At 37.3% G+C, this 19,324-nt stretch overlaps 1 protein-coding gene across 3 annotated transcripts in view; it reads right to left on the bottom strand.

The window, feature by feature from the left end:
* SYNE1 (spectrin repeat containing nuclear envelope protein 1) overlaps positions 1 to 19,324 on the bottom strand; it is a 452,863-nt gene that overhangs the window by 96,647 nt on the left and 336,892 nt on the right. For all 3 annotated transcript variants that reach the window (XM_087425127.1, XM_087425124.1, XM_087425125.1), the window contains 11 exons: positions 17,871 to 18,071; positions 15,220 to 15,393; positions 13,934 to 14,065; positions 13,068 to 13,264; positions 12,243 to 12,375; positions 11,685 to 11,867; positions 10,339 to 10,488; positions 9,564 to 9,740; positions 8,930 to 9,085; positions 3,814 to 3,969; positions 849 to 1,019 (listed from right to left, as the gene is read on the bottom strand). In XM_087425127.1, the coding sequence (XP_087281253.1) occupies positions 849 to 1,019; positions 3,814 to 3,969; positions 8,930 to 9,085; positions 9,564 to 9,740; positions 10,339 to 10,488; positions 11,685 to 11,867; positions 12,243 to 12,375; positions 13,068 to 13,264; positions 13,934 to 14,065; positions 15,220 to 15,393; positions 17,871 to 18,071 (1,830 nt within the window). The remainder of the gene's footprint in view (positions 1 to 848; positions 1,020 to 3,813; positions 3,970 to 8,929; positions 9,086 to 9,563; positions 9,741 to 10,338; positions 10,489 to 11,684; positions 11,868 to 12,242; positions 12,376 to 13,067; positions 13,265 to 13,933; positions 14,066 to 15,219; positions 15,394 to 17,870; positions 18,072 to 19,324) is intronic.

The following is a 19,324-nucleotide window of genomic DNA, read 5'->3' as shown; positions in this document are numbered from 1 at the left end:
TGCCCCACCCCCCTAAAAAAGAAATTCCCTTCAGCAAGTCTGCATATGAGGTCAGCATGATATAAACTTTGATTGCCAAGCCAGGGAAGTGGAGTGATATAAGGAGGGTACATGCTGGGCTCTTGCTGGTATCCCATCCCTCGGCGGCCTGCCCGGCCCATCCCATAGCCTGCATTATTTAGCCAGGGAGAAAGAACGGTGACAGGTAAGAGTGCCCAGTGCCCAGATACACAGGGGAGTGAGGGCAGCAGGTAATTTAAGGGCAGTGACCTGAAATAGGAGAGGGTGCTGTGTTTAAGTCAAACAGCAGCGACGCCATTCTAGATGAATACAATGATAAAGGACACACAGAAAACCAAGCAGTAAATGCTAGAAAAAGAGGGTTAGGTGTAGACATTGGATAGACCACTGAAAATATGCTGAATGAAAAGAAAACAACTTAATAGTTAAAAAATTTACCACTTTTGCTATTTTTTTCTTTGTTTTCTTTTTAATCCCTTAGAATATGTTTGGAGAAGCAGGATAAAAAGAGAAAGGAAAGACATAAAAGGCAGCAACAATGGATCAAGGAGGTAGGTTGGGTACGAAATCATTTTATACAATACATTCATGAGGATATTTACGTAACAGAATTGAAAAAATCATTTAGTTATACACCAGCTAATCCAGAATTTGAGATCCACAGGCAAGTCTGATTAAGTAACAAATCAAACAGGTAAAGTTAATTTTAAATATTTTTAAAATAATTAAGTGTAAATAATATACAGCAATATTCCAAAAAATCTGCTAAGTTTTTGATTTTCTCAAACGAAGAAGAACGTTAAGGATGGCTTAAACTCATTCCTTACCTGAAGACTGTCTACCTGAACTTGCACAGCCTCTAAAGAGCCAGTCAGCAGCCGGAACCTGGCGAGAGAGTATCTGGCCTCCATGAGGCTACTGTTGAGCTCATCAAAGGCCACTTTGTGATGGCCCCACTGGTCCAGCACGGACTTCAACAGTATCTTCAACTGCCCGACCTTTTGAAAGAGACCAACGCTTCTTATCATTGCATAATATTTAAAATGATGGGATATATATTTAACTGATGGAAAAAACATTAACATTTAAGAAGTTCATCAGGGTTTCAGGCATTATGAATCAACTCAAACTAAAAAAAAAGATTTGAAAAGTAAGATGTAGCAACATTGAAACATATGCCTTTCATACTTTGGAACACAGTCTAAGTTAAAATGCCTAAAAAGGTGATATATATAACCTATTATACAATACAAAGTATTATATAAAGTACATAATATAAAGTATTATAATACCTACAATATAAACCTATAATATATAATTATATAATATATGGCTTTTCTTTTTATTATTGTATATAAAAATATATATTATATATGATAATATAATATAAACCTTTAGATATAATATAAGGTATATAATTATATATATCTACATAACATAAAAGTGATAAAAGGTCAATATATTTAATACCACAGTTTAGAAAATATATTAAGTGAATGTTTCAAATGCATTAACTCATTTAATCCTCATAACAACCTTATCCCCATAAAATCATTATCCTCATCTTATAGATGAGGAAACTCAGGTTCAAAGAGGTTATGAAAATCACCTGAGATCATACTGTTAGAATGTGAGATATCTAGACTGGAAACTAGGCAGCCTGGTCCCAAGAAATGAAACCTATCTATCTATCTTCTTTCTATCTATCTATCTACCTATCTATCTATCTATCTATCTATCTATCTATCTACCTACCTAGTTACCTACCTACCTATATCTATCTATCAATCTGTTAATCTATCATCTATCTATCTCATATATGCACACATACACACTCAAATGAATATCTAAAGACAAAATATCCAAGAACTAGAACATTCTTTCCCTATACTTATCTGCAATAGAAAAGTTGTTTTTAGTTTGGTCTATATCATTTAAAAAGTTATCTACTTTGGACTTCTTGGCCTCTGATCTTCCAAATGTAATCTTTTGAATATGGACTAAGTATGGCTATAATTAAGAAAGGAGATCATATAAATTAATTTGCACCTGCATTCACTGCTTTTCTTCTTAGCATAAAGAAAACATGCTGAAACCAATCGAGATACTATCTAATGGGCCAAAGGACTAAGGAAGTGCTCCCTCAGGAATGAGGCAATGCCCACAGGTGCAGACAGGTGCCCAGCCCACCATGAACGTCAGAACCGGACATGAAAAGGAGGCTAGGAGGTCAATGAGAATTTTTAAAGTCTATTTCTTCTTTGTATTATTTTTGTTTGTTTTTAACGAGAAGACGTTTCTATGAGAGAATCACTTAATTTGCTTCTATGGTAAATTGTTTCCAAAAATTTGTGATGATTTATAAAAATGAATAAAATAGCACAGATTTAAAATTGGGTTAAAGATAAGGTAAGGACAGACTAGAAAGCTGCACCTGGAGAATATAAACGCTATAGAAGCTGCTTGCTGTAGGTCAGTGGTCCCTGTCCTCTAACCTGTTTGAGCCTCAGCTCCCATCTCTGTGAAGCATGGATAATAACTACTTGGACACGTGTGTGCAGAACAATATTTGTTGTTGCATGTATTCTTACCATTGGAGCATTCAGCACTCCGCTCAGCACATATTTATCAAATGCCTTCACAGAGCTTTCGTTTTAGTGAGAGAAATTTAACACAAACAAGTAGACTATATCATATGTTAGATACAGATAAAAGCCAAAGCAGAGAAGAAAGTCAGGAAGCGTGAGGTGGGGATGCAGAGGCTGTCATTCAAAACAAGGTGGTCAGAGAAGCCCTCACTGAGATGGTGAATTCGAACAAAGACTTTGAAAAGAGGGAGTGACCCATGCGGGTATTTGGGAGAGGGTGTTCCAGGCAGAGGAACAGCCAGTGCAAAGTCCCTGAGTGTGGAACGTGCATGTTGAGTTCAAGAGCAGGGAGAGACTGGAAGCAAAATGAACCAGTAGCAACAGACGAGGTCAGAGAGATCACGGAAGGTCAGGTCATACAAGCCTTCAGGCCCTCATCAGGTTTCGGCCTCATTCTGAATGAGACAAGAAGCTACTGGGGCGATTTAAGCAGATGACTGGTGTGATCTGACTTCCTGATTTTAACAGGACCTCTCCATCACGGAGACTATTTAGGAGGCCATTGAAATAATCAAGGCAAGTCATGATGGTGACTTAGACCTGGGTGCTGGTTGCAGAGATGGGGGCAGAGGTTGGATTCTAACTCCATTCTGAAAATAGGGCTGACAAGATTGCTGATGGACTAGATTTGGGGGATGAGAGAAAGAGAGGAGCAAAGAAGGATCCCAAGATTTTCTGCCTAAGCAACTGGAAGGGTAGAGTTGTCATCGAGATGGCAGAAAGTATAGGTTTGTGGGGGAAGAAGAAGAGTTGGTTTGGGCATGGAAATTTGAGATGTCAACTGGTCATGCAAGAGATGTCAACGGATTCCCTCTCTCTCTCTGTCTCTATCTAGAGTTTAGGAGAGAAATCCAGGCTGGGGATACACATTTGAGAATTGTCTGTGCCTAGATGCTATCTATGCACATGGGAATGGATGAGAGAATTAAGAGAGTAGTGTTCATAATAGTGTGTATTATAGGAACATCCAAAGCTAGACTTTTTAAAAAAGAGGTTAATAAAGTGGACTTAGCCGTAGAAAGAGATGATGTATGGATTCCGTAATTATTTACTCAGTTACTTTAGGAAAATCAAAACCCATGTCATGTTTGGACATGAGATGGTAAACACAGTCTTGCAGCCAGCTCTTCACGAGCAATATTACCATGTGGTCTAAATTTGCCCAGGTTTGGTTGAGTTCCCGTAGCGTGCTCTTGACAACGTCAGAGACTTCTTCTTCCTTGTTCTGAATCAAAGCAAGTCCATTCTGCTCAATTTTCTCTACCTCTTTTTCTTTTGCTTTAATCAAATCTTCCAGATCCTGAAAGATTAAAAAATAGCCATTTTAAATTGTTCTATTATAGAACTCTGGGGTACACTGAAATGGAGCCATTATAGTTTCATATCTTAAAAAATCTTTTCTAATCCAAAAAGCTTATCATTCTCAGGAAAGAGTCTCCACAGCAATACTTCTTCCTACATTTATATTTTTAAAATAGTCTTTTTATTCCATAAGATATTACCATAACTTTAAAAAAGTAAAATTTGATTACCTAATAGATAAGGAAATGGCACCATGTAATTTAAGAAGCTACAAACAAAGAAATATATGTCGGAAATGGTAACATGATTTATATTCTTTTTGTTGTTGTTGTTGTGAGGAAGATCAGCCCTGAGCTAACATCCATGCTAACCCTCCTCTTTTTGCTGAGGAAGACCGGCTCTGAGCTAACATCTATTGCCAATCCTCCTCCTTTTTTTCCCCAAAGCCCCGGCAGATAGTTGTATGTCATAGTTGCACATCCTTCTAGTTGCTGTATGTGGGATGCGGCCTCAGCATGACCAGAGAAGCCGTGCGTCGGTGCGCGCCCGGGATCCGAACTCGGGCCGCCAGTAGCGGAGCGCGCGCACTTAACCACTGAGCCATGGGGCCGGCCCGTGACTTATATTCTTAAATGCATGTACAGTAGTCCCCCGCTTATCTGCAGGGGATACCTTCAAGACCCCCAGGGGATGCCTGAAACCATGGATGGTACCGAGCCCTATTATGTTTTTTCCTCTACATACGTACCTATGATAAAGTTTAATTTATAAATTAGGCAAAGTAAGAGATTAACAACAACTAATAACAAAATAGAACAATTACAACAATACACTGTTATAAAAGTTACCAAAGATCTTAGCAACCTCAGCATATGATATTTTTTCTTTCTTTATTAAGTGGAGAACTTGCACCTTTTCACTTAAAGGAAGCACTTTATGGCTTCTCTGGCATATCCCAATTGCCAGCATCACTACTCTTGTGCATTGAGGCTGTTATTAAGCAAAATAAGGGTGTCTTGAACAGAAGCAATACCGCAACAGTCGAGTTGATACCCGAGACAACTACTAAGTGACTAAAGAGCAGCTGGTGGATGCAGGGTGGATCTGCGCCACAAAGCGACGATTCATGTCCCGGGCGGGACACACTGGGACAGCGCAAGATCTCATCACTCTGCTATTCAGAACCATGTGCACTTTAAAACTTATGAATTGTTTATTTCTGGAATTTTTCACTTAATACTTTCGGAGCGTGGTTGACCTTGGGTAACTGACACTGCGGAAAGTGAAACCATGGATAAGGGGGGACTACTGTATCTCGGTGTTGGACAGGTTACACAGTCCTAGCCCATAGGGTGAAATGGGATAGAATGGTATTCTGGGCCTAGTATCTGAGATTTAGTTACATTTTTGCTACTGTTGAGCTGTGCCACTTTGGATAAGTTAGAAACTTCCACTGGATTTCTGTTTCTTCAGATGGAAAATCAGAATCTTTATTAATCTTGGGATTAGCACCCAAGCCTTCGGAGCCTACTGAGTCCCAGCCAAGCGCTGGAGGCGTGTCATCTGGACGTGAATTGGTGGAGAGGAAGTAATCCCCCTATTGGGGTGATGTGACAAGCCATATATTAAGGCATGGTTACATTCTCATATTCAGAAGTACACTCCTAGAACTAGATATGTGGATGTGCAGGCCCTGGAGATTAGAGTGAAGAAAATTCCAAAATATTTTAAGTCTGGATGATGTCTCAATTCTGTAAAAAAGATTTTTTTTTTTACTTCCCTCTCAAGATCCACATATGGATAACAATATTGGGATTGGGTAGTCCTATTGACAGGCTACAGTGAGGAATCCAGTCTCTGCTGTATTAATTACAAATGTTGTCCCTCTTTTATTTTTGTTTCTGTGTGGTCCAACCTTTTATTCACTCTCTACCCCATTTATAAAATAGGAATAATAAGACATTTGCTTACCTCAAAGGGATAACATTGGATACGTATATATGAGCTATCCTTTAAGCTGCTAAAAACTAGGCAAATGTAAGATAGTATTATTATATTCAGCCATTTGGTAATCTGCCACGCTTCAGTGCAAATGTATTTATTTTTGTCTCCTTAATTATCATGCAGCTATTTTTGTCTTGATGTATTAATTAGAAATTTATGCAATTAGTAGCCTGAAGAGATCGTTTTTGTTTTTAATATTATTGTTTCATTTCCATTTTATAATTTTGTCAATATTTTGACAGCTTTGATAACTAACCAGAGAATGAAGATAGTGATTAGTGGGGTTACAGGTCCTTTATGCAGTATAGAAAACATAATTAACTATTTAAGGATTTTTCTCTCTATTTCTCTAAAAGATTAAATAACCATAAACAATCCTTCCAATATACCTTTAATATGATTCTAAAATTCAACCTCTTGAAATAAATTTATCCTTATTTATTCACAGATATTAACTTTTTTAGCGAGCAATATTAAACGAATGATCCATTGCTTAGAAACACATCTCTAAAATGCCCTGCACATTTATATTGGCATAAAGCAAAACTCAGGAGGGAAACAGGACTGAAATATATATTTCGTGCAAAATAAAGGTGTGTTTTCCTTTCCTTTCAATAATAATGAAAAGATGATTCTGTTTCTGATCAATGAAGGGAAAAGCCAAACCTAACATTTTTTGCTATAATAAATCATTCTTAACTTGATTTAATTCATAAATATAAGTTTTTATGTTGGTTTAAATTAATAAATCACCTCTGAAAGAGTGGAAAAATATTCAAGATTTTTTAAACAAAATAAAGCTTGAATCCAGTCACGGATTTAAGCATACTGGCTTGAATTTCACACTTTGGTCCAGAGGAACCATTTCTCAAAAATAACAATAAATTTTTATCAAAGTACTGCCAAATAGAACCTGCCAGTTAGACCATTGAGATTTATATGTGATGCCCCAAAATAACTGTGTGGGCTACTTTCATTCTGTTCTTTGTTTCAAAAAAATGACTTTTCATCTGAAATCACAAATTGGCATTGGTGTAGAGTTCTCTAAACCATGCTTCAAGCTTTCCCTCTTGACATGGCCTGGTGTGTCCCTTGGGGAGACTAAAATTTGGGTCCAAAAAGGAGTAAAACTTGGCCAAGCTTCTGCTACATTTTCCAGATATTGATGTCTCTCTCTGCTAAATAGAAGACATGTTACATGAAAAGAAACAAAACGGAAAGCGGCAGGAAAAAAAGTACATTCAAGAGAAGAAAAAAATAGTAAGAAATCTAAAAGAAAAGTAGAGGAGGGAGAAGAAAAAAGGAAAAGGAAAGTTATATTAATGTATTATTTCAATCTTTTAATAGTAAAGTTTATCACAACTATGTAACAAGGAAGCACTAATCTTGCTAATGTTAACGCTTAAATTATCTTTTAATTTTAATGGAAACATTTTAACTTAGGAACTCATCAAGAGGTATGACTTCTCGTCCTTCAAAGTAAGATTCTGAAATTCTGGCTTATTTGTACATATTAGAATTGATGGCCTAAATTAGCAATCCTACTGGCCCCTGGAAAATTGTAAATGCAATGAGACCGGTTGATGCATATTTTTGGTCTGCAATCTTTTACACCGTCTTCTGATGTGAAGCATTTTTTTTTAATTTCAAGGTATTTCTCTATATGATGGTTTTCTTTGCCATTTTTACACACCCTTGAAATTGTAATCCATTTGCTTGTCAGCCCAGTACAAGAGCATCCGCTTTTCCCTTTCTGAACAAAAAAGCTTTGATTGAGCGTTTAAATATATGTCTCTTTACAGAAAAAATGCTGGTTGGAAGGAAGATAGTTACCATAGGACTTTCTTTTTTAAATCTAGAATATAAAAATAAGATTTGGGGAGAGGAGCATGTCTGTAGAATGAGTCTTCAATTGTTCTTAGAAAATACTACAGAGAACCATCACAGCTCATCTGTAACACATTACGAATTATTGAATATTTTTTAATTTATTACAGCATTAACTGCAATAGCTCACATTTCTTTTTTATAAACAAGAATACCTGAGGAAATATTAAGTATCCCTAAGTCACTGGAAAACATTTAGGGTATGCCCACTCCACCTAAACCCACAATCCTCATCACTAACAGTAGAACAAACAGATGATGCTGAGTACTTCCGGACGTGACCCAGTAGGAAGTAACATTGTCACTTGTGAAGCACTGGCTCATTAGAGTTGAACCCGAATCCAACCAAGCCTCTAGTGCTAATTCGAATTTATAGGAAATACAGAGGAGCACGTTAAAGACATCTTAAGAAAGTACACTGGCGAATCCTGAACCTGAGGCCACTCTACAGTTTCTGTAACAAGTTCATAGTATTAAAAAAATATTAAAGACACTTAAGAGATCTAACAAGTAAATGTAGCATGTGGACACTATGGTATTCTTATGTGAATAAATTAACTGCAAAAAAGACATTTTAAAGACAATTGAGGAAATAGCGGTATGGGTTGAGCATTAAATAATATTAAGGGGTTATTGTTAAGTATTTTTGTGTGTGGTGAGAATGATATTATGATTATGTAAGAAAATGTCAATTTTTTAGACGTGTATTGTAGCATACAGGAATAAAATGGCATGATGTCTGGAATTCACTATGAAATATTGAAGAAAAGAAATCATTCAGGCAAATATGTCAAAATCCTGATAATTATTAAATCCAATGATCAGTATATGGGGGTGAGCAGCATTCTCTACTTATGAGTGTGTTTGAAAATTCTCTAATTTAAAATTATAAAAACAAGTGAATAAAACCAAATAGAAAAACTCCACAAACTCACATAATCAGAGAAGTTCATTACCAAACGTAACTTTTTTCAATATTCAACTCTCAACTCTCAGGGCCTGAAAATTCATTCGGTATATGCCATGAAATTGTGAAATAGTGCACATCAGCCATGAGGACCAGTTACCTGACAGTCTTTCATTGAGTTCTGAACTGAAGCCTGATCTCCAATTCGTTGTTGTTGTTTTAGTCTCTTTTCCTGGGTTTCAAACCACGTTTTCAGACATTGTACATTATTTTCATAATCTGACCAAGATTCTAATAAGCCTTCCAACAGCTGGATCTGAACAAACATAATGAAATTTGCAATTTTATTTTTTGAAATCAATTCATTGGCACAGAAGCCACTATTTCCTCCAATTACTCAAGCTACTATTTCCTCCAAATTAAGAATTCTTTAAAAATATAGCTCCTTGCATATATGATTAAAAAATGAATTTTATAAAGTGTGAATTGATGGCTATGATTGGTAAGCAAGCAAAGAACTTAAGTCAACTTGAAGCAAAGGAAAAAGAAATCAAGAGGCATCTTTAAAAAACTAAAACAAAACACAATACATAAAGAGTAGAAGGTCCATAAGAGAAAATAATTCACAGGACTGAAGAATGTTTACAGTGATATAACCTTCAGTGGCTTTCTCTTCAAGAAGCATTCGTGTTCTGAGCGTAGCCACACCACTGGCGAAATAAGTTTTCTTCACAGAATGTGCCTGTTCTTGGAGTCTTCATGTAACTAGGGACAGCAGAGGCCGCTTGGCTTACCTTCTCCGTTACTAGACCCTGTAGGATTTGCCAGCTTTTATTCATTGCTCCAAGTTGCTCAGCAAAATCAGTCTTATCGCTGCGTTTACTTTCCACATCCTGACTGCTGATTTGTAGCACAGACTGATTCACAAAATCAACTGTCAACTGTTTACAGTTAATGTCTATCTTAAAACCCTAAAAAGGGAAGGGAGAAAATAAGAAAACAAGATTATACATATAAACATCTCCTATTTTATTGGGAGTTGGAAAGCCTTAGGTAACCTTAAGATTAATATTATTTCCATGATTTAGTCCAAATGGCACAATTTGTGTACATTCATATAACTCATTATTTTCAGAAGTTGAATACATATATCATATATGAACATATCAAATATAAATTGACTTTATAAATTTATAAATATATTAAATTTAAATTTATAAAAATTTGAATTTATTAATATATTGAATATAAATATACATATTTTAGGTAGACAATGCAGAATTTGATAAATTATATAATCTCACTATAAAATATTTATAAATTATAGTATTTATTTTTACAATTTCTTAAAATGACACAAAATCTTATTCAAAATTTTTCCTGATACTGGAAAACTTTTCTATGCCTATAACTAGGGAGACAGTTTCCTTACTCTTGTACACCTATCTGGTCACTAAGCATGAAACATATACTCCAAGACCTGGTTCCCATAATTTGAGTTTTTCAGTTCCTTGAAATAAAATTGTCCTAAAATATGAAAAGTTAAAAACGAAAAAAACGTTTAATTACCTTATATTTCTGAAGGTATTCATGAATTTCCTTGTAACCTATGGAATTTTTTATATTCTCTTCATCCTTTTGAATAACATCTTCCATGAGAGAAATCCAGGTCATGACCTCAGAAATGGCATGGCGAGAAGGCAGCTTATCCATTTGGAGCTGCCCAAGAAAGAGAGTGAACAAGTCACAAGTGTTAAAATTCAAACCCAATTTCTGTTAACCTAAAAGCCCTACATTAATTCTTATGAATGTACCAAAAGAGATAACACTTCTTAATGACATTTTTGGATCATAACCTCATGAGAAGCTTGAAATTAAACATCAGACAAACACGGAACGATGATAGTCATCTTATGTTCACTCGACATCTAATACTATAAATATGTATAAACATTAACTAATTAATCAAAACACCAGCAAGAAGAAAATATTATTCGTATTTTATAGCTAGTTTTATGAGTTAAAAAAAAAACTTGACTACAAAACAGTCAACAGATGTATTTTATTAATTATCTTGTAAAATTGCTGTGTATTATGACTCAGGAATGTTAAAAGAAGAAAGAAAAATAGCATGCTACAAACTATCATTTTCTAGATTTTTGGCACTCTAACATTTATTCCTGAGAGCCTGGTCAATTTCTTCAGGCTTTAAGTAAAATATACTTAGAATTCTGACTCTTGCTTCTTATATCAGACATTTATGCAGATACTTATTATAACGATTTGGAGGAACAAAAGCAGTCATTTAAAATATTGACGGACTTTTATGTGGTGCAGAAAGATATAGAGATGAATGTGGGATGTTTCCTGCCGTCTAGAAATGTCTAGCTCCCGATTAAAAGGGATAAGACATTTATATTAAACACATCGATCATATCTTGTACGCAGTGATGAAGGCCAAAGAGAGAGAAAGATAAAATATCTGGGAGTTTAGGGGAGAGAAGCATATTTCCAGATAAGAAATATGCTTCTTATCTCTCGTACTTCTCTTCATTTATTGAATGCCAGTTGCGCTATTGTAGGTAAGATTTTACATATATTGTTATTGAACCTTCACAACTACTCATTGCATGAGGGAGTTGTAGTTACCCATATTTTACTCATGAGAAAACAAAGAATTTAAACAAGGCCATACGAGGATTCTAATATACACACAAACTATAAAGAAGCCCTTGGAAGATATGGCATTTGTGGAACAGTTCACTTCTAATATGCAACACAGTGGAAGAGAGAAAAGACAATATGTGCAAGACAAAGCTGATCTAAATTCGTGAGCAAAAGCAGATCAACAGAGTTTCCCATCTAATATGGCTTAAATCGATTATTACCAATGAAACCAATGATTATTTCTATACCTGGTGGAGCTTTTCCTGCACAGCTGGAATATTTGTCAGCAGGTCAGTCCACTGGCCATCAATGTGTGACAGATCAGAACGCAGGGCAGCCGTGTCCACTTTCTTTAATCGAAGAAGCTGGTTTCCAGTGCTCAGAACAGACGATTTCAGGGAAGATTTGGCATCCACTTCTTTGGAAAACTCCTAAAAGAAGTAGCAACATTCAAATCAGGATTAACTAGCCAGATCTTTCATTTAAGGAAAGAGATCAACTTATTCCATAATCAATTTTTCTTTACATCTTGAAAGGGAGTTATGTAAGCACTCTAGAGGAACACAAAAGCACACCCTTGCCATGAATGGAAGCCAACAACGAAGCCATTACTTGAAAACTAAAGAGGCAATGTTGAGCCCGAGTATTTTGCATAATTATTCAAGACACATAGTTATCATTGAAAAATTCTTTTATTAAGTGTATCCATTGACAACTGATTTCCTTTTTGCTCATGTAGGTCAGGCCTTACCTAAAGGCCTGAAAATAATCAAATTGAACCAAATGCCTTAGATTCTTAGGCTTACCAGGAAAGCATTCAGATGATCACGGACCATTTCCAGTTCTTGTGGGACTGTCACAGATTGTTGAGTCCAAAATTCTAGCCTGTCTTTTGCAGCCTGTAACCAGTGAATCAGATCTGCAGATTCGCTTTGGTATCTGTAAGTATATTAATGAGGCTATTAAGTAAATATCCAGTTCCTACTTTCTGCTAACCCATGTTATTCACCAAGGCTAATTTTAAAAGGAGACACGATAGATTTGGGAGAATAATGCCCTGGGTTGACACTCTCAAATTCTCTTCTCTTAATATTTATCCCTTAAGCAAGTCACTCTCTGAGTTTCACCTTTCCCATCTCTAAGCTGAAAATAAAAATATCTTTCTCCTACTCCTTCACATTGAGCTATTTAGAAAATATTAGATGATTGTTATTAAAAGTTCTTAGACATAAAGGTGGCATAGAAATATTTTATAATGTAAAATCAACCCTCCACCTCCCGTGAATACCTCGCATTGCCCTGGAGAAAGTTCACCTTCTCAAAACACACCTTCTCTTTCTTCTCTCCTTCTAAGGTTTCACTGTGACCACCCATGTACAGTCAATAGGTAAGAGAGAATGCCAGATCAAAGGTAAGCTGTATTGCATAATTCTTGCCTCTCTGCCCAATTTTAATTACATGTTTGTACAACTCTACAAGAATCCAACTGGGGGCTTTGTATTTGCCTTTATTTTCTAAACTATGTGACAGGTTCCTAGAGGGACCGTATCATTTTCAAGTCCTGTATCCACTAGCCTTATAAATACTCTGCAGCACTAGTGTAAAAATTTGCAAAATAGTCATTGCATTACCTGGTCCAGTGTTTCAATATTGTTTCCAATCTGTGAAGTTCCTTAGACACTTTGTTGGTATTATGTAACCAGTGTTCTCCAAGTTGATTTAGCTGGCTTTCTAGATCTGAGCAGCTAATGGATATCAGAAGTCGTTTCCCATCATCCAATACCTGATATAATTTGGGCTGGTATTCATTAAGGCTGGATTTCAAATGCTAAAATAATTGAAAATACTGGGTCAAAAGTTTGGATAACGCAATTTTTCTCTTTAAGAATTATAATTTCCCTGGTGCCCACAATATCCGTTAGTCAAACTTCAACTATTTGCACCCAAGTAACACTGGAAACTTTGAGATGTTTCATCTATATCTAAGTATAGATGTTCTTTATAGCTCTTTTTGTAGTAACTTTAGGTGCATTTAGAACTGTCAAACTATAATTATTTCGAGAATAGTGTGACACCAGCATAAACTACACAAAATGCATGGTGGAGGCTGGATTTTCACTAAGAGCCCTCTCTCATTAAAAAAAAAAAGAAAAGAAAAGAAAGAAAGACTTTTTAATGCTCTATTATAAAACAACAAACTATAATTATTTCAAGATAACGCGACATCAGCACAAAGTACAAAAAAATGCTTGGTGGAGGCTGAATTTTCAAAAAGAGCTCTCATTAAAAAGAAGAAAAAAAGACCTTTTTATGTTCTATTATAAAGCAAACACTTAAAAGCTATCTGTTTTCAACAATGTCAATAACTTGAAATAAAAGTAAAAGTACTTAACAAAATACTTGATTGCAAGTTTGCTTAGATTCTGTTAAAACCATGGGAAAGTTTCGAAAGGAAATATGGCAACTTTTCACCCTAAGATGTCATTTGGACGCTGACCTGGTAGAGTGTTATCCGGTCGATGAGCCTGTCCTCACTCTCCTCCACCAAACCCACACTTGGGATGCTGTTTTCTACAGCTTCCAGCTGTCTGCTGAGCTCCTGGCGGTCCTCGTCCAGATGGGACCACGTCTAGAAATGCAACACGAGTCTGTGAGCTAAAAAATCCTCATCAAGGAACAGCAGTCCTCTTTGTGTGCAAAATATGCACTTTACAGATTCTCTTTAAAGTTACATTGGGGACGTTTGTGTTGAGGGTTTGTTTCTGGAAGCAAAAAATGGCTTTGAAGCAAGTAATCAGATGGTGATCCTGAAAAGCATGGTGAACAAGCTTTGGCATCTGCCAACTAGCTGTATGAGCATGGGCAAGTTACTAAATTTCTCTGAACCTCATTCTAAACATTAAAAAAATGGGGATAGGGGCCGGGCCCGGTGGCACAAGCGGTTAAGTGTGCGCGTTCTGCTTCAGTGGCCGGGCGTTCGTAGGTTCGGATCCCGGGCGTGCACTGACACACCGCTTGTCAAGCCATGCTGTGGCGGCTTCCCATATAAAGTAGAGGAGGATGGGCACAGATGTTAGTCCAGGGCCAATCTTCCTCAACAAAAAAAGAGGAGGATTGGCATCAAATGTTAGCTCAGAGCTGATCTTCCTCAAAAAAATAAATAAATAAATGGGGATAATAATAACTCTCTTGTCCATTGTGAGGACTATGTGGAATAATGTATGCAGAGCACCTGGAACACAGTAGGCATCTGATATGCATGGATTCATTCTTTACCACATCGATGATGAACATGTGATTTACGTAAAAGGGATGAGCACGTTGACTTCATATAGTAAGTAAACTAAATGCATTACGTTTGCAAATTTAAAAAACCACGGAAATTTAAAAATTTGAGTATACAGTATAAACATTCTACTAAAAGAACTCTCAAATCACTTATTCTTAAATTCGGATTTTTATTTTACTGAAAATTGGAAAATCTCTTTTTTAAATCATTTGAAGTCTTTTTCAAGAATTTATAGCACAGGTCAGCAGTTTTTCAGTTTGCCTATCAAAATTCCAAATATTGTCATGCCCAGTCTGAAGTCAGAGGTCATCGAGCTATATTTATATCCAAATATAAATAGGAAATATAAGAGGAAGAAGGCACCACACAACGCTGAGTTCTAGAGAGTTCCACGGTCACATGAGGCAAATCGCAGGACTAAATGTGTCTTGCCTTAACGGTCTGTTTGCAGTAGGGAGTTTGCTGTAGGGAAAGTGTCACGTCAATGGTCTCACCTCTAGAATGTACTCCAACTCCACACCCCTCTTGTGAGCCCGTTTCAGCACAGCTGAAGCCTGCGCCATCAGGTCTGTGTGGAATTGAGTTTCCTGGAGCACTGCAAAGCTGATTATCTTTCTGAAGAGTGTTTCAGTCAAGATCATGTGAGATTCCAGGCCCTGAAAGTATTCCTGCAATTTTTCAGGTAGAAAGATGTCAGCAACTCATTCATATCCAACCTTATGAGAAAAATTGCTTCAAACACGAAAGCTGATGCACTCAGGTAATACGTGAGGGATATCAGCCCACCGTCTTACCCACACACTCACCACTTTCTGCAGAGACGGAGGCTCTGGTCTCCTAACTGGCCTCTCTTGTCCCCCTAGTCAAGTCACCTACACACTACTGGGCTGCAGACACTCTTTCCCCAAAACAAAGCCCTTTATATGTGACCAGCTGCTGATAAAACTCCTCTGCCCTCCAAATTCCTCATCCCTGTATAATCTGGGTGGACTGTCACTAACCCCACCACACAAACTGGCCTCCCTTGTCCCTTGGACACATCAGCTCCCATTCCGCCATTGTTGGCCTCTGGCTACACTCTGTGCTTATCGCAGCATCCTCACTGGACACATTCATGACTTTCCTTCCTCTATGGCTGGGCTTGAGCCCTACTTCTCTGAATTCCCAGAGCACTTATTGCGCTTAATACTCACTGCCATGCACAGCTTGACACATACTGATTGGTATTATACAGTTTTAAATTTCCCTCGTATTATAGCTACACACAACAAAATTGTAGGCCTTGCACAATCGTACAAATGTGGTTTGAAACATTACCTTTTTTTTTTTTTTTTGGTGAGGAAGATTTGCTCTAAGCGAACATCTGTTGCCAATCTTTCTCTTTGTTTTGCTTGAGGAAGATTAGCCCTGAGCTACCATCTGTGCCAGTCTTCCTTTATTTTGTATGTGGGTCACCATCACAGCATGTCTGATGAGTGGTGCAGGTCCGCGCCCAGAATCGGAACTCGCGAACCCAGGCCACCAAAGCAGAGCGTGCGAACTTAACCAAGGTGCCACAGGGCCGGCCACTGAAATGTTACTTTTTATGTGTATAAGTCCCCAGAGGAGGGAGATAGGGCTTATCCCATTTCCTGTTCCCAACACCCTGGGTAGAACTGAAGGACTGGGAATTGATACTAGTGTTTAATGCATACTATATGTCAGGTACTCTATCAATATAGTTTACTGACAATTTTAATCCTTAGAAAAACTCTGTGAGGTAGGTAGTTTTATTTCCCATTTTACGGATGAAGACACTGAACCACGCAGTCTACGTAACATGTTCAAGGTCACTGTAGAGCTCTCCCTCAGAAAAAAGTTTGGTCAATAGAAGCTAGAATCATCATTTTTAACCGACAATTATTATATCATAGAATCTTAAAGTTGGAAGAAAACTTGGAGGTCATTTAGCTCAACATTCACTGAAAGCTCATATTCCTTTTACAACCCCATCTCCCCCTGACAGCCTTGGATGATCTTCTCAAGGCCAGGAGGGTTGTCTGTTCAATGGCAGCCTACTCCTTTTAGAGTTCTCCATCTATTGAGCTTCATTTCTCTGTTATTTATACACATCGATCCTAGTTTCCCCTCTGGAATAACTCAGGATGATATTTTATTGCTATGGTCAAAGATTTGAGAAAAACCAGCTGTGAACTTTAAAGCAATGTTTTCAAAGCCAAATGATAAGGCTTTAATAAATTACAAAGTTTTGGACAAAAACCTCTGGGAAAAAATAGCAAGAAGTACAATTCCAAAAAAAATCCACCTTTATAAGCCACCAGGGAGCTCCATAATGGTAGAACGTTAACCATCTATAACCCAACGGGATTTTTAAAGTTTCCCTATTGGAAAATCCCACAGTCTGGGAGTTTGGGTTTCTGGACTGGCAAAATTGCTCTTGCTGTAATCACTGCTAAAAATGCCTGAGTTATTGTGTGTGTGCGTTCAACACGCCTTCCTTTAATAAGGAGGAGCATCTACTCTGAACTCGGTTACAGCACACACTGACAGAGCAATCTCAGGCCTACCACGTTGGATTATGTAGTAAAGGACTCGTGGTCCCCAGGAAGAAACTCTTGAGGCCTAGAGCCACTAGAGGAAGAAGAGCCAAGCGATGCCTGAAGAGACAGAAACCCCATCCCAGAGCTGAGTGGCAGCTCTGCATCACAGAGCAGAGCCAGGGGTCCCTGGCCAGGACAAGGGAAGCCAGAGAGAACACCGAGGACTAAATGAACAAAAGGGAACAAAGGACACAAAGGAAAAAGCAGAGTTAAGAATGAAGCTCCTTTGACGAAAGTCCCTGAGTTAACCCTTTGTTGCAATTTATGAAGGGAGAAAGCCTGGCTAATATTAGTGAGGGACTGATAATTAAAATCACTGGCAAGGTTGGTATTCTTTAACTTAAAAAATTATAGAAGCCTATCTTCTATAATTTTTCTGTGCTATTGAATGCCAGTGGGTTTGAATACACATTTGTTGACCATTATAAAAAGTAACTTATACAAGTAAGAACTCATAAAAGATTCATAATATTAGGTTTTAGTACCTATATATCAGTGAATGAGAATATGTTTTCACAATGACATTTTCTTTCTCTTTTTTTTACCTTATGTTTGTCAAGTAGTTGTTGCACTTCTTTTTTGGAAGACACAATAATCTTCTGGTCACCTGCCATCTTCTCTCGTCCAGTTTCTAGCAGGTCAGCCAGATCTTGGAGGGCCCTTTCATACTGACTCTTGAGTGCAAGATTCTGGTTGAGACCACTCCGCCGGGAGCCAATGGTCATCATCAGTTCATCATACATGTCCTAAGAAACAGAGACAGCAATACTCACTCTCAACTCATGTTTTGGCTCCTCTCTACCAAGCCTATGACCCAACCAAGGATGCTCCTTCAGGTATCTGACCTATGGCGATGCTCTGCATCGGTCACCTAGCTGTCCTTCTTATAAGGCTCACTTTGAAAACTTCTTTCAAAAAAGATAAGCTAGAGCCAGCCCTGATGGCTTAGCAGTTAAAGTTCGGCATGCTCCACTTCAGCAGGCTGGGGTTCAATTCCTGGGTCGGGAACCACACCGCTCGTCTGTCAGTAGCCATGCTGTGGTGGTGGCTCACATAGAAGATTTAGTAGACTTACAACTAGAATCTACAACTATGTACTGGGGCTTTGGGAGGGAAATTAAAAAAGAGAGGAAGATTGGCAATAGAGGTTTGCTCAGAGTGAATCTTTCCCAGCAAAAAAAAAAGAGCTAAGCTAAACATTTTAACATTCCAAAGGATATGCAAAAATGTTGCCTAGAAGTGACCCAAGGTACATTTGACAACTGTCTTCTCAGGATGTCAAGAGTTTATGGAGAGATGTGGGGTTAAAATGTTGAAAAATTGTTCATGTGGCTGAAGGAAATGTCAAAGAAAATGTCATTCTAATTTTTATAATGTTCTCAATGTTTATATATTTCTAGAGCAATTAAATATAGTATCCTTCATATTTTGTCTGCTAAATAATAATCAGATTTTGGACTATTCCTCAAATAATGAGTTAGAGAAATTGAGGAGTTTAATGTGAGCAGAAAGACTTTATGACTTAAAAAGGCAACGTTTTTGCCAAATGTGGTGGAGTAAATAAATAACTATTTAAACTGGAAAGACTTTTTAGGAGATGATGATACACCAAACACAAAATTTATTTGAGCCATATGGACCCGATTAGTGTATCACATTAACGTTTAGCAGGCCAAAATGGCTCAATCTGGAAAAGTTCAACTTTAATGCCTATTCACAGCTATGACGTTTGATTCTCACACCTGACATTTAGGCACTGTCAGAAAACTGTCAGAAAAGGACAAAGTGGGGGGAGTGGGCTCATGACATTATGAAATGTTAGATAACAGAATGAGACAGTTAAAATGAAAATGCTCTTTTTAAAATAGAGCTATTTTATTTTCTCAAAAGGAAGAACTTTTGACTCTGCATTGGACTCACACTATTAATCCCTCAATAGTTCTGTAATAAGGCATGCAGAGAAAACTTAATATGTGTGTGTCACTGTACACAATTTTTT

The sequence above is a fragment of the Ceratotherium simum genome, chromosome 38, assembly GCF_057802395.1.
Source record: "Ceratotherium simum simum isolate JZ-2026a chromosome 38, ASM5780239v1, whole genome shotgun sequence".
Taxonomy (NCBI): Eukaryota; Metazoa; Chordata; class Mammalia; order Perissodactyla; family Rhinocerotidae; genus Ceratotherium; species Ceratotherium simum.
Note: the sequence above shows the minus strand (reverse complement) of the source record. Positions and strands in the feature narration are given on the sequence as shown.